The sequence below is a fragment of the Danio aesculapii genome, chromosome 14 (assembly GCF_903798145.1).
Source record: "Danio aesculapii chromosome 14, fDanAes4.1, whole genome shotgun sequence".
Classification (NCBI taxonomy): Eukaryota; Metazoa; Chordata; class Actinopteri; order Cypriniformes; family Danionidae; genus Danio; species Danio aesculapii.
This window is the reverse complement of record NC_079448.1, coordinates 43,807,320-43,823,863: the sequence shown is the minus strand read 5'-3', so window position 1 is coordinate 43,823,863 and position 16,544 is coordinate 43,807,320. Positions and strand designations below refer to the sequence as shown.

General features: G+C 37.2%; 1 protein-coding gene across 1 annotated transcript in view; it reads left to right on the top strand.

The window, feature by feature from the left end:
• Window positions 1–7,665: 7,665 nt before the first annotated feature.
• fgfrl1b (fibroblast growth factor receptor like 1b) overlaps window positions 7,666–16,544 on the top strand; it is an 82,174-nt gene continuing 73,295 nt past the window's right edge. The window contains exons 1-2 of the mRNA XM_056472304.1: window positions 7,666–7,884; window positions 8,088–8,171. Coding sequence (XP_056328279.1) covers window positions 7,881–7,884; window positions 8,088–8,171 — 88 coding nt within the window. The 5' untranslated portion in view covers window positions 7,666–7,880. The remainder of the gene's footprint in view (window positions 7,885–8,087; window positions 8,172–16,544) is intronic.

Sequence of the window (16,544 nt, the reverse complement as noted above, 5' to 3'; positions counted from 1 at the left end):
TACGTTGTCAGAATGAGCTTATGTTGGCCATGTTTTATGACACACTGAGGAGTGCACAATGTAAAACATTGCAAATCAAAAGAAAAAGCCAACTGCTTAGTAAAACTTTTTGAAAAATATCTTACAGACACTCAGTATAAAAATGGTCTAATGTGTAAATATCTTTAGAAAGCTGAATGTATTCATCCCATTATATTCGATCTAGAGAGGAACTAAAGAATCCGAATACAGATGCAGAGGGAGTGGATCAAACAACTGAACAAGCTTATTTGTAATTGACAGAGCATCAACAAGCTGCTGCAAGAAAACATTTCCATATATGATTTTCTTCTTTATTTATGGTGAGCGCTTACAGTTTATTTCAAATCAGTGTGTATATGATGCAATAAGCCTATGGAGATCAATGGGCTGCCGTTTCTCAATTTCCCAGAATGCATTGCGCAACATGTTCCTATACTCTATCTCTACACCACAAGACAAATCTCCGTGCTGAGCTCTGCAAGTGCTTCCTAGGAGTTGTAAAACTTCAAATGCAACTTTTGGGTGATCCAAAAAAACAAGAGGAGAAAACTGCGTGAGACCAGAGAGGAAATGAGCCAGACTCTCCTATGGCTACAGAGCACTGTTAAATCACCTCCCACCATCAGACTCCAGAGTGGGCGGATGCTGAGGACGTCTTCATCCCAGATATCTGAACACAACTGCCAGGGGGCCACGGGGGTGGTGGGAGACCTATGTGAGGTTTCTCATCCAGCGCCAGATCGCTCTGGGAATCCGCATCGTGTGGAAGGGAAGGAGGAGAGGAAACCGTAAGCCCCTCCAGGAGCTTCTGCGCACCACAGAAGCTCATTTTTGATTCATGAAGAGGTTGCAACGACATCGAACTGCACAGCTATGGAGATAGAAATGGAGTAAACCAGAAGAACATAACAGTTCTTTAAAGGTCAGCCACAGTTGTGGCAAACTGAAAACATGCGAAAGTCAAATTTGAAGTAGGAAAATCCATAGGGATAAAAAAAACAGTCGCATCACAGCAAGAAGGTTGCTGGTTCGACTCCCGGCTGGCTCAGTTGGCATTTCTGTGTGGAGGTTGCAAGAAGTCATGCGATATAGGCAACTATAATAAGCTAAATTGGCTGTAGAGTTTGTGTGTGAATGAGTGTGTATGGATGTTTCCCAGTACAGGGTTGCAGCTGGAAGGGCATCCACTATGTAAAACATATACTAGATAAGTTGGCTGTTCATTCCATTGTGAATAAATGGGATGAATTAAGGGACTAAGCTGAAGGAAAATGAATGACTGAGTATGTGTATGTGGTGAAGTACAATAAAAGTTTTGGAGAAAGATCTTGAGGAGGATCTATGGACCAGTCTGTGACCAAGGTGAATGGCGGATAAGGAGTAATGCACAAGTGGCAGACCTGTATGGTGAGCCAAAGCTGGTCAAAGAAATAAAGACGGTTAAAATGGCTGAGCCACTTAAAGAGATTGCCCGAACAGAGAGCTGTTAAGAACGTGTACAAGCTAAAGCCGGAAGGAATGAGACGTCCTGGCAGGTTACAGAGGAGGTGGTTAGATGACATAGAGGAAGATCTACGTTTCCTAGGAGTGCCTGCTTGGAGAAATCTTTCATTGGATCTGGAAGGTTGGAGGGGAGTGGTTGAAGATTCCAAGGTTCTACCAGGGCTGTAGAAGAAGAAGTGCAACGAAAGTCAGAGGTCACCAAAAGAATTTAGCTACCAACATTCTTTACAATGCCTTCTTTTGTGTTTAGAAAAAAAGCCATTCAGGTCAGAATTCAAGAAAAAAAAAAGTATCTGTAAATTAAAAGTTTTCCATATAATATATTTTTTTTATTTATTCATGTTTTTAATTGCATCAAGGGACCTTAATCTTTCCTCCAACAACTTTTGATGTTGAAAAGTTTTAAAAGAGACTTTTATTGACATTTTTTAATAGTTTGACGTGATGTATTGTCTAGAGTGGTGTTGCAAATTACAGTACAAAAACCTGGTAATAAACTGCCAGTATTTTTGAGAACTGCCAGTGACTTACAGTATTTATATCATTCATTCATCTTCCTTCGGCTTAGTTCATTATATATCAGGGGTCGCCACAGCGGAATGAACGGCCAGCTATTCCAGCATATGTTTTACTCAGCGGATGCCATTCCAGCCACAGCCCAGTTCTGGGAAACACCCATACACTGTCACATTCATACACTTCGTTCAATTTAGTTTACTTAATTTACCTATATCACAAGCCTTTGGACTATGTGGGAAACCGGAGCACCCGGAGGAAACCCACGTCAACACAGGGAGAACATGCTAACTCCACACAGAAATGCCAACTGGCACAACCGGGACTCAAACCAGCTACCTTCTTGCTGTGATGCAACAGGGCTAACCGCTGAACCACTGTGCCGCCCTGTATTTATATACATGTTATTTCTTAATGATATATTGTTTCAAAAATGTCAATAAGTCAGTTTATTAAACTGCAGTGTTGGATTTTTCCAACATCAAAATTCAACAGAGCAGAAATCAAGATCCGGGAATGTCATTCGTAATCATAAATAAAAGGAAAAACACCTGTGAATCTCAAAATATGGAAACTATGCGGTTAATTAATGGGTTTTTTGCAGTGTACATAGGTGATTTTATGAGTATAATGTAAATATTAATTGAAATGCTAAAATATACACTACTGGCCAAAAGTTTGGGGTCAGATTTTTTCTTGTTTTTTTAGTCTGTTCTTCAAGATGGCATTTACTAAATGTAAAAAAAATGATTGTTAAATATTTATAAAAAATTTAAATAACTGCTTTCTTATCATTTGTAGTTTCAAATGAAATTATTACTCCAGTCATTATTGCTTTTATTACTATTAATAATAATAATAATAATAATAATCATAATAATAATAAGTGAAGTAGATGCTGACAACAGGGAGCGCGGATCCAAACGCAGAGTTTATTAGCAGGATGGTGAGGCAAGCAACAGTCAACACAGGAGCAAACGGATGTATACGGGCAATCCAGAGTCATGGTCAATAAACAGGCAGATGGTCAAAAGGCAGGCAGCAGACAACATAAACAAACAAAACAAGGCAAGGCAAGGAAACAGTGTCGTAATGTTTACTAACAGTACAACAAGACTTAGCGCTGAAGTGTGTGTGTGTGTGTGTGCGTGCGTGCGTGCATGTGTGTGCTGTATAAATAGTCCTAGTAATCAGTTCATGAGTTGCTTCAGCTGTGTCTGTCTGCAATCATTGGGATCTCGGCCAGGTGTGTGAGCGGTGCATGACTGGATCTTGTAGTCCATTTAATGACAGATCTGTAGTTCTATGCAATGCTGTGTGTTTACCAGCGATCTGCACAGGCTGGATCTTTGTGATCGTGACAATAATAACTATAATTATTAATATCAGGGTGATTTCTGAAGGGTCATGTGACTGAAGACTGAAGCTGAAAATTCATTTTTTAAATCACTGGAATAAATTATTAAATTAAATGATAAACTACTTTGAACAGTTATTTTATAGTTATTTTATATAACATTTCACAATTGTACAATTTGTTCTGTCTTCAGCCTTGGTAAGCAGGATAAGCTTATTTTAAATCATTTAAAAATCCTTCTGACCCTAAACATTTGACTGGTAGTGTACTGTATATTCGTTATCAAATAAAACAACATATTAACTCTGACCTGTACTTATTGAAATAATTATATATAATCATACTAAATCTGCTTCTAATTTTCCAAAACTCTATTGCTGAAACAAAATGCACAAATCCTAATATAGTGACTGTTTATAGATTTTTTTTAAATAATTAACATAAACTGTTGTTACACATTTTGACATTTTTATGCCTAAATTTAGTACATTGTATATCAATAATTATTTTCTGCTTAAAAATAATTTAGTTGAACATACCTTAAATTAAGGCTATATTACTCATTTACTGTTTTGATGCTTGAAATGTCTGTTTTATAATGGGAGGGAATTCTGAGTTCTGATGGAGAGATTGAGTGTACTTAGACTACCATCTAGTGGTAGAGAGTTGTTCTGCCTGAGAATATACTTGAGAGGTGAGACGAGACCTGTCCCAAATGGCTCACTTGATGAGCACTTGCAGTCTTAAGGACTTACAATAACCACTATGAGAGTACAGTATCTGTTAAGTTCACGATACCTCAAGGTGCTCGTTATTTTAGCTTTCAGAAGGGTGCTCATGTGCCTACTTAATGTGTGCTATACAATTGTAATGCCCACTTCAAAGATGACCTCTGACATCAGGAAAGTCATGAAAGTATGGACTGAGGAATAAAGTGTTTACGGGTGCCAATTGGGACAGGAGCACGGAGGTTAAGTCTGAACAGACATAAGAGTGTTTAAAGTTAGATGGTAAAACTAATGAGACTCCATTGATCATATAGTGTACCATGATTTACCTTTAAATAAATATTATATTTTCATTAGTCCTATTCATTGAATGTATTGTAAATTTTTTTAGAAAAATTTCATTAATTTTTCACGTCATATAACACTATATTATATATAATATATATGCAGCAGGGAAAATAAATATTGATGTCATGTTTTTTCGTAGGAATATTGTTCCTAAAGGTGCTGTTGACATGGAACTGAACCAGGTTTTGGTAAAAACCTAAACAATATAAACAAAAATATAACAAAACAAAAAAAATCTGGAAATTTGTTGTGTAATAACAATGAAATGACACAAGGAGAAGCTACTGAACTACTAAAACGTATTTGATACTTTATAAAAGGCTTTTATGGTGATGCAGCTTAAAGACGCCTCCTCTCATATGGAGAATGAAGTCACATGAATTGCTCAGGTGTGGGTTTTTCACAAACTTCAACAGAGTGTAAAACTCTTGATGGTTCTGTGGGTCTCATCAATTTAAAGCTTAATTTTGTATTTTCTATTGGAATAAAGTCAGGTGATTGGCAGGGCCATTCTTGCAGCTTTATTTTGTTTCTCTGAAAGAGAGTATGCTTTTTGGATCATTGTCTTGCTGAAATGTCCACCCTGGTTTCATCTTCATCATCCTGGCAATGTAGATGTTGGCGAATGGTTGCTGAAGAACTACTGAGAGATTTCAGCTGCTGTCTGGGCTTTCACTGCCTTTCTGCACCTGCCTTTCTTCATGCTTTCAATACTTTTTCCCTGTGTCATTTCATTTTATTACACATAACTTCATTTGTAAACTAATTCGATTTGTTTACTTTACATATATGGATTTCTTTGGTTGTTACCAACATCCAGGGAAAATTTCAAGTCAGCAGCACCTTTAGAAATATGTTTTCTGAGAAAATGGTGACGTGTTCAATACTTATTTCCCCCACTGTACACTGTATATATGTTTTTTTCAGGTAGTCTCAGTAGACCTCACTGATGATGCACACAAATTATGCTGAGTTTATACTGCATGATTTTAATCGTGTCACAGATGTTTTCACACTGCATGACTATCTGGGCAAGCGTTTTGTCACTGCTTTGTTTACACTGCAAGATCGGCGGCAGGGGGTTTCACACTGCATGACTTTACAAAAGGAAGAATCGCCGACAACTTCACCCAAACTACGTCTCACAACCAAAAACACGTAGTATATCTTTTGTTAATAACTACATAATGAGAAAGAAGCCTTTAATGGGGTAGACAATGTACATATTTGCTCACCTGGGTTTGAAGGGAATAAACAATTTCTCCTCAACTTTTTTCTTTTATGACCCAGTTGTGATATTGCTCAGATGACATGTCAAACACGGGTGCTCCTGCCAAATTTCCACTAGTTTTTCCTCCATTTCTTGGTTCCAAATAAACTGAAAATCAGCCCCAACCTCCATCTGGCCTGCAGATACCCACACTAGTGGATACTGTTCTCTCATTGGTTGTAGGTGATCGCCGATATTAATTTCAATGAGAACACATTTCATACGGGATGATTTGAATTGCCGACAGCTCCAGATTAGCATACCAAATATCTCACGGGCATCAGAGGTTCATCTGCACTTCTCTTAGATCGCATATTTGATAGTTCTCATTGTGTGATTGTTAGTCGCATGATCAAGCACCGATTTGCCTGTGATTTCAGGCATTTGTCGGCGATTTCTCAAAACCTCGACGAGTCAAAATCTGGGCTAAAATCATGCAGTCTGAACTCGGCATTAGCAGGATTTGAATACAGTATTACATGCTAAGCAATTTCCCTTTAGAAAAACAAAAATGTTTACATGTATGTTATGCATCATATTTATTGCATAATGTGTATATTTATTGTTTTATTATATTAAGCCATGTTTAGTGCTAATACAGGTCCTGTATGGCTGACCAAACATGCATGTTGTTCAAATATATCTGTTGAGAGATGATCTAAATATTTGTGGCTTGACACAAAGGGGATCTTTAAATATCTTTATTGCAGTTTCATATATATTTGTCCTAAAATCATGTGAAAACTATGAATTAGGTTAACCATTAAATACTTAGGCATAACTTTTTTTGGTGCAAGGTTTAAAATGCAACAAATGTGCCTAAAAAATCATAGCAGATATAAGACTTTCCATTTAGATTCTAATAAAACATTTAATCAGATAATATTTAAATATATATATATTAATTTACCCTCAAGTAAATTCAAACCTTTATGACTTTTTTATTCTGTCGAACACAGATTATATGGAGGTTTGTTCTGCTTTGGCGACCCCTGATAAATAAGCAGCTGAAGGAAAACGAATGAATGAATGAATGAATGAATGAATGAATGAATGAATGAATGAATGAACAAAAAGTGATATTTTAAAGAAAGCTGGAAACCAGTAACCATTGACATCCATTGGAAGGAAAAACAAATACCATGGAAGTCAATAGATGCAGCTTTTGTTTATTCATTCATTCATACATTTACTTATGTTTATTATTTTTATTTTATTTTTTATGTTGCATTTAACACTTTTCTCTCTAGAAATGATATCTTATTCTTAACAATGCTTATTGTTTGGCATGGGTCATCATGGTTTATCTACAGGTTGTAGTGTAGTTGCAGCGGCTTGTCAGCCTTTTCTCTCTAGAAATGATATCTTATTTGTAACAATGCTTATTGTTCACCATGGGTCATCATGGTTTATCTTAAGCAAAGATGTCCAAACTAGGGCCTGCGGGCCAAAGTTGGCCCATGGTAACCTTTGATTTGGCCCACCATACCACATGAGAAGAGCGTGAGAATCATGGGGAGGGTTGGGGTGAATGCCTTTAACAGAGATCATAATTTATATTTAACTATAATTTAACATAGCTTTTTTGCTACAAAAAAACAAACAAAAAAGTTTCAATTAAATGCTGTAAATTAATCCGATTATTTAAAATATGAATACTGTCACACAAGGGATAGAAGACATCGGCGAGCGAATCAAGACAAAAAAAAACAGGTCCAGCTTGACTAGTGTAACTCCATTTTGTTATAAATGGGATTGTGTTTTTTTATATACTGCATTAATTATTATAAAGCAATATTTGGGCACCTCTGATCTACAGGTTGTAGTGTATTTGCAGTGGCTGCTGTCCGCCTACAGGGGGCGGCTGTGTTGTGGTTCTGCCGGCTCCTCCAGCTGTTTGCTCGCGGCAGCACTGCTGTGATTCACAGCTGTAGGTCTTCAGTTCTCTCCACGGTCAGGGATGATGCTGACGGGTCATGTCAAGAGAGGAGGCGAGTGGAACTTAATTACTCTTGAACGAAACTTCTGCTGGACAATATACTAAAAGACTGAAAACATTTAAAAGAAGACCTTGCTGCTCAAGAGTGTTCGTCTCGTCTTTCTATTCGAAGCTGTTTGATTCGTTGTTTTCGGGCAAATGTGTAAGTACTTGATCCCTGCATTCAACAGATGAGCTGTTTCTTTCGTCAGGGTGTTGTTTTACCACATTTACTCTATAAACGAACGCCTAATGCGACGCGATGAATAGTAACAACAGGTTCATTAAGGAAAGTTTTGGTTTGGTTTCTGGCGGTGATTATGATTTCTGAAAATTCATCGTTATGATTCTCATGGTTTCTTTCAGTGGTGGGTCATAAAATGTTTCCAGAGAGAGGAAGCTTGGCTTTTCTCAGTGTTTTGATCGTGGCGCTGTCATGTGAAGCGAGAGGTGAGTCTATTATTCATTCATTAGGACCGAATTATAGAGAGAGTCATTTCCTTTGAGTATATGTACAACTTTGACACTCTTATGAGTTACTTTAAACGTAGTTTAAATCTGACATTAAAAATTTGGAAAGAAGTTTAAGGGGGAAGTGTTCAAAAGTAGTTTCCACATATTAGCAAATTAATAAAAGCACATTTTTTACATTACTTTAAAATTACTTTATTTTTACATAAAATGTCTTTAGACCTTCATTTAGTTGTCATTTAAAGTGTATCTGTCTGTCTGTCTGTCTGTCTATTTATCTATCTACTGCACCCCATATTAAAAAATTAAGTAGTGCACTGTAAAACCCAACAGTCAACTTTATCAAATGAAATGAGTGTAGTTAACTCAAAGTTTGGAAGAGTTTTGAACTCAGTGTTTAAGGTAATGAGTTAATTAAATACCTCATTACTTCAACTTAAATGGTGTAAGTTCGCAGTACTCATATAGATTACTATTGGTTTGAGTTGCCTTAACTTAATGGGTTTTACAGTACTCAATTGGTTTGAGTTCTCTTCATTTATTGGGTTTTACTGTGCTCAAAATGCTTCTTTTACTCGAATAGATGATGTTCACAGTACTCATTAGGATCAGTTTTTGAATTTAAATGTTTGTTGCAATCGGTTTCCTCAAACGTTTTGAGTTACCTTAACTTATTGGGTTTACAGTGTGTAAATAAACAGCTCCATACTCACATGCGAGTTTGCGTCTGTGTATAAATCATTGTGAAATAAAATAATTGTCATCCAGATTGTCATGAATAAGCTAAGCTAATAGTTGAGGCTGGCGAAAATACTTTTTTTTTTTTTTGCACAGATTTCAGTGTATCGCCACAGGTATTCATTTTTTATTTATTTTAATTTATTTTTTTTTTACATATTTTATTTATTTTTATTTGTTTATTTATATATATATTTTTTTGCTTTGTTTATTTCTTTTATTACTATTTTTTGTTTCTTAAAGTGCCAGAAGCTGTTGATTTGCATTTTCTAAATCACTAAGTACAACTACATTAGTTAAAATGTGTTTATATGCTCTACTGAAAAAATTAGACAGCCTGAGGGTGAATAGTTCATAAGCATATTTTCATTTTTGGGTGAATATCCTTTTAAGTTGTTGTAACAACCTGTTATTATTACATAATGACATCACAATTTTACAGTGCTACTGAAGCAATGTTAGGAAGACATTAAAAAGTGACCTTTTGCTGCCCAATTTGTTTATTGACTACTTTAAGCACATCAGGGAACAAGCCAGCCATGTGCTGTGTTTACTGACACAGCAGACTAACCGCAGACTCACAAAGTCATTCTTTTGAAGTCCCACATCTATATCTGCACTGGGGTGTCTCAGTCCAAACAAGAGGTCCCTGTTCCCTGAACTGTAACAGAAATTTAGAGGCACATAATTCAGTGTTCCCCGCCAAGTTGAAAAGAAATTTACGTAAATCAAAGTCTAACTAATGACACCTACTGTGCTGGAGATTGTGTTGATTCAGAGGTGCCATCACCCTACTGTGAGCCCGAAGGACATTTTACTGTTTCTTGAAGGAAATCAATGAATTATTCTTGCTCTGTTTTTAATTAAAATTCCTTTCAAATGAATGCATTGATTAAAGAACTCATGCTGGGACGCCAGACCTGTTTATCCTTTATGGTGCCACAGCCATTTATGGTCTTATTAATGTTTCTATTATCTGAAACAACATGGCATAATAAATCTGAATGAGTTTACTCCGGTATTTACTCTGTTAAAGGTGATAACTATTATTGCTCTTGTAAGAATGCCAGGTTAATCCACAAGTCAGAGCCTGACCTCTGCTAAGTAAACAATCCATTGTCTTCTCTGTTTTTTTTGGTCCATTTGTTTACTCGATCCCTTATTGTGTGCCATCGAGGGGGTTCCCGATCTGCGTTGTCCTTGGATTGCTCTTTTCCTTTTCCTTATCAGCCATTCTTGGAATGTTGAATCCCAGTTTGCAGTATCTGTGCGTTAAAAGGAGGAAACAGGAGTGAGATATATGACAGCCTCTCTGTGGTTTTATGTCAAACAGCAGCATTCTATAAGATTTTATGGCCACACTTTACAAGAAGGTTTCATTGGTTAACGTTAGTTAATGTATTTACTAACATATGAGCTAAGTAGGGTGGCATGATGGCTTAGTGGTTAGCACTGTCGCCTCTCAAGAAGGTCACAGATTCAAGTCCCAGCTGGGTCAGTTGGCATTTTTGCGTGGAGTTTACATGTTCTCTCTGTGTTGGCGTGTGTTTCCCCTGGGTGCTCCGGTTTCCCTCACAGTCCAAAGACATGTGCTATAGGTGAATTGAACCCACACGGAAACAACTTTTATAAACATATATGTTTTTAATATAGGTCTTGGTATAGGTTTTTAATATATGTGACCTATATACATATAATATAGGAAAACGGCCAATTTTATAAATGTCACAAATATCAAAAACCTATACCAAAGCATATATTGAAACAAATATGTTTATATAGGTTCTTTCCATGTGGTCTCTCACTTATTTGCCATAGTTAAATTCCATAACATGCCAATTACATCTGATACTAATTTCAAGTGTTCGCACATACAAAGGTTTTGCTTTTTGTTTTTTTAATTCTTAGTTATTGCCTTGATAATAGAAAATATGAGATAGGCATCATGTATGACAGTTGCCAATGTGAGATATGAGCTAGGAGACATGTCTTGCATGTACATATAGGTCTTATATGTGGATATAAAGAAGCAATACAGGAGACCTATTTGGCCTGTATATGCGCATGTATGCACCTCAATTTTGTCTATATGTGGCATATATATGCATATATGCAGCATATACATTATCATATATGTGCATATATACTGCAAATAGGTTCCATAAATGTACATATATCCTTATATAGGTTCTTTCTAAGTGGGAATAAACTAAATTCACTGTAGTGGATGTGGTTGAATGAGTGTGTATGGATGTTTTCCATTACTGGGTTTGTACCTTACAGGTGCACATTGATACCTGAGGGTATACTTTTTACCTTTAAGGCACTATGAAGTACACAATTGTACTTTTTAGGGATAAATATGATGTGGACCTGATAGGTATGAAAGTGTACCTTTTGAAAAGGTACCGCCTTTTGTAAGTGTAAATATAGACCATTTTAATGTGGTGCTATCATTGGCCTATAAACATTTCCTGCTTGTTGTCAAACTATTTCATAACTGTAACAAGAGGCAATTTAATCACATCCTAACGTTAAAACGACTGTCATAACATTATTTATTAATATGTGGACCTTTTTGCAATCTCAGAAGCTATGGAAAATAAAAATGTAAAACACTAATATCCATTAGAACCATTGTTATTGTTTACATCCTTCAAAATGGTCTATAGATAAAAACAGCAGGTGTGTAAAATGTGTTTCGCTCTTCTGCTTGTGAGCCAATCGGCCTAAACTCAACTCAATACCAATGGTAAATAGGACTTATGAGTATGAATCTCTCAGGTTGGCATGACACTCCTCCAGCAGCTCTTACACACACAAACACACCAGTCAGCTCAGACAAAGTGTTAACACAGCGGTTTGAGAAATGCTCTGGCTTTGCTCTTCTCTCGTGTGGTCAGATGTTTCCTGTTTCTCACTAACGTTCCTGCTGGTGGGCAGAAGCCGCCTGCTTTCTCCCAAAAAATGTTCAGGTTCCTGTGGCACCAGGCCTGGCTGTTATGAGCCGCTCAGCTTGACATTTGGCTGTTTTTGTGACATTTGTTCTGGTCTGGCAGAAGATTACCGCTGTGGAGCGTGTACTTGGAAGCTAAAGCGATACAAACCATATCCATGCTAATGAATATAGCTCAGTGATTTACTCACTCTGGAAGTTCGATTGAAGACAGAAATGTGTAGCCGTTACCAGCTGTTTAGAGTGGCATAAGTATCAAAGGCCTGGGTCGTGCTCTTTTAGGAGGGTCAGGTACGATAAAACTTGGTGTACTTTTAATTTGCAGCCACACGAACACCAGGGAAAGACTTTCACTCTTTTAAGGGTTTCTTTTTTTCCTCCTTTCTTCTTAGATATTTAAATCAGTTCCAGACTCGGGGGTTGTAAGCAGGAGATGTTGGCCCTCATGCTCCATTTACCTCAGTGATCTACCTTTTAAAGTAGAAACGGCTTTGATAAGAACAGGGAAAACAGGCTTGGGTTGTGCAGCACTCCCTTCAGCTGGCTTCTCAGCAGGTGTCAGGATCTCTGGGTTTATTAGACTGATAATGTGGCTCTGCAGGCAGGCTCTGCTTATCAAACAAATGATAATGGAGCTGCTCTGTTGGAGCCATGCTGTGTCTGTGATCTGCCTCTGCAGGACAAAAGTAATGCAGGCGTCAGTCTCTGGATGCCCTGGCCAAGTTAGAGAGAAGCCAAATGCGATGGAAAAACATAGGCCGCCTCGTTATTGATTCGCAGGACTGCGCTTACATTATGATGTCGATTCTAATGGTTTTTTAGAAAGTTCTGCACACCCCCTGCTGATTATGTGTTTATGAAATATTTTGGTTCTGCTATCGGCTAACTGTAAGAATGTGTGTTGTGATACAAAACTTTGTTTGACACTTTTTTTCTTATATGAGATTATATGACTATATTCGTTCAAAAGGACAAAAGTTCAGCAGGATATGAGTGGTGTCCTACAATAGGTCACACATGTCAGAAAGCACCATGAAGCTGGTCAGTATTACTACAATATTATTCATTCATTTGAAATTAATATTCATTCATTCATTCATTCATTTTCCTTCAGCTTAGTTCCTTTATTCATCAAGGGTCAGTGGTATGGACCGCCAACTTATCCAGCATGTTTTACGCAGCGGATGCCCTTCCGGCTGCAACCCAGTACTGGAAAACATCCATACACATTCATTCACACACACTTATTTTTGAAAATGTAGAAATGAAAAATTGTTTCCTCTAATGGTTGGGTTTAGGGGTCGCATTGGGGTAAGGGGATAGTACAGTCTCTACAGTATAAAACTCATTGCTACTATGTGATGTCGCCATAAAGATAGCTGTACTAGTGTGGGTGTGCATGTGTCAATACTAGTGGTAGGGAACCTACTGTATGGCTCGTGAGCCTCATGTGGCTCTGTGACCAAAAATAGGTGGTTCTCCAGCAATTTTTGTTCTCCAGGTTGAAAAAATTATAACTCTCACTAGAAATCAGTTTCTATTTTTACAAAATGATTAAGAATTATTATAGTTATTCATAAAAGGACGTTTTGACCAATGAGAGTTTGTGGCGCTGTAGATAATCTTGAATCACATCACCAATAAAGGGTAAACAGCTAGCATCTCTATGGTAACCTTGTGCACATAAATTCAAACAACATTTATGAGTGGTGATTCATTCTTGCTATCCCAATGGCTCAAAAAGGTTCCAGACCCCTGATCTATACCTTGTATTACTCACGTTGTGGGGACCAAATATCCCCACAAGTATGGCGATACCAGTAAATTTTGACCTCATGGTGAAATGTTTTGGTCCCCATGAGGAAAACGGCGCATAAATCACACCTAATGAAATGTTTTGAAAATGTAAAAATTGCTTCTGTGAGGTTTGAGTTTAGGAATAGCATAGGGGGACAATCTATACAGTATCAAAATCTCTACATGATAAAATTCATAGTGTGTGTGTGTGTGTGTGTGTGTGTGTGTGTGTGTGTGCGTGCGTGCGTGCGTGCGTGTGTTTGTGTCTGTGTGTATTTATGTATTGGTTCGTGTGTGTCCTTTAATCATTATTCATTGTATTTAGTCTCACATAATTTTTTTGTTTTGGTGAATTTTAATTCCGTGCGGCACAGTGGCTCAGTGGTTAGCGCTGTTGCCTCACAGCAAGAAGGTCGCTGATTAGTGCCTCAGCTTGGTCAGTTGGCATTTCTGTGTGGAGTTTGCATGTTCTCCCCGTGTTCGCGTGGGTTTACTCCGGGTGCTCCGGTTTCGCCCAGTCCAAACATATGCGCTATAGGGGACGTGGGTAAGCTAAATTGTCCGTAGTGTATGTGTGTGAATGATAGTGTATGGGTGTTTCCCAGTGATGGGTTGCAGCTGGAAGGGCAGCCTCTGCGTAAAACATGTGCTGGATAAGTTGGCGGTTCATTCCGCTGTGGTGACCCCTGATTAAGAAAGGGACTAGGCTGAAAAAAAAAAGAATGAATTTTAATTCCATAGACTTTCTGTGCAGTGTGTGATTAGTGATCAGATATTTATTATAATAGACTTTGCAGTTTTATTGCTATAATTTACTGGGGGTTGAATTTGATGTTTTAGCACAGGTGGGGGTACATGTGTGTTTACTATGCGTGTTCACTATGCTGCATCGCTCTTTTGTAGCACATATTTTGTGTAAATGTTTTATGTTTACCTTTTTTCATTCCCAATTAAAAAGGCAATAAAAGTTATTTTTCAAACTGCAAATATATGTTGATTCAGTGACCTGCACTTGAGGTCTGCGCCTAATGTACAGTACCCCGTGCTAGAGAAATGATGTACCTGGCACAGAGCTGAAAATGCCTAAGGATACAAACAGCTGTAACCAGAGCTGGTCTTATCTGCCTGTCTGTCTGCATGCACTGGAGACAGAGTTATTGTCTGCCCGTCTGTTTGAATAAGCTGCAAACTCTGTATCAGCTAAATATGGCAGTCTGGTAGTAGAAAAAACTGTAAGCAGAGATTAATCTGTATATGTCAGTGTGTTATTCCTTTGAAAGGATCATTATGTTAAATGTATGTGTTTGCATGCATGTGTACATGTGTTTGTAATTTGGCTCAGTTTCAGGGATAATTGTGATGTTGATGGAGGTGATTTCACTATTAACACATTTTCCTGCTGACGTTTGTCTTGCTACAGGAAGGGAGTGTTGTTTTAAAGGGATAGTTCACTCAAAAATGAAAATTCAGCCATCATTTACTCACCCTTGACTTGTTTTAAATCAATTTAAGTTTTATTAAAGTAAGAATAGTCAGTAGTTACAGTTACTAGTTACTTCATTCAAAAAGTAACAATAAATTACTTTATCGATTACTTACACCAAAAACTAATGTATTACTCTTAAAAGTCTTTTTTGAGTTACTTTTCCAAAGACCATTTTTAATGCTCCCATTATCACCCTTATAACGTCACTTCAGTGCTGCATGTGTAACTACACCACCCAACTCGCTCCCAGCTAGGATCGAACCAGCGACCTTCCGCATTGGAGTCAGTTGCTCTAACAAGGTGGCTAAAGACCATGGCCACTGGCGTCTGTCACTAGAGCACCTTTTAGAGGTCAGAGGAGTGTTTCCATGCACAGCACTTCACTAGCTGGCCTCTGTTACACATGGATAACACACTGTTGATCAGCTTCACAGTTTTAATTCATTTGCATTCTCACAACAAAACAGAAGACAGACTTAAACAAGAAGTCATTTTTAACACTAATTTATATAAGTCAGACCAGCAGTACAGAAAAAATAACACAAATTTAAAAAACTATCGGAATAATATATTCAGAAACAAACTAAATTTGCTTCAGCCTCATAAAAGTTTGTATTTAACCTTTAAACATGTTCCTTCACAGCTTGAGTATGAAAACTAGCAACAATATACAACAAACTTTATGAAATAAATAAATGAAAATAATCTGAATTATTGTTCAGAATAATTTGGTGAAACTTAGCACCAAAAAAACTGCTATTATAGACAACCATAAACTATATGCATTTTAAACAAAACAAAAACATAACCACTGGTCAAAATGAAATGGATGAGCAATTTTCAAACTAACCAAAAATTAAACATGGTATTTCAACAACTCATTGAAAGTAAGCTGTGTATATTCAAAGTGCAAAATTTGCTGTTGTATAACAGCTATAAAAATGTTTAACAATAAAAAATAAATCACAGCATTTTTTCTGAGCAATACAACAGTATACATTTAAATAACATGTTCTAAAATATAACAGAAATGTGTCAATGTGTACTAAACTAATCAACTTTGTTATACAGATAGCAAATGTGTGCTTATTTATTTGAAACAACAAACAGTAGTATTAGTAGTAATTGATAGTTATGTTAATAGTCTCTCGGTCTCTCTAACATGCGCACTCGGTCTACGTTGCATGTGCACACGTGATGTACCTTGCGTGCATTGGGTCACTGCTTTCGCTTGACTTTTGTCCAGTCTGGTGCCTCATACACGACTTGTCTTCCTTACTGTGGTTGGTTGGCATCCACCAGTCCCACAAGGCGGCTTCGCTGTAAACAGTAAAATGTGGGCTAGACTGCTGCCAAAATTAATTAACTTAGCAAG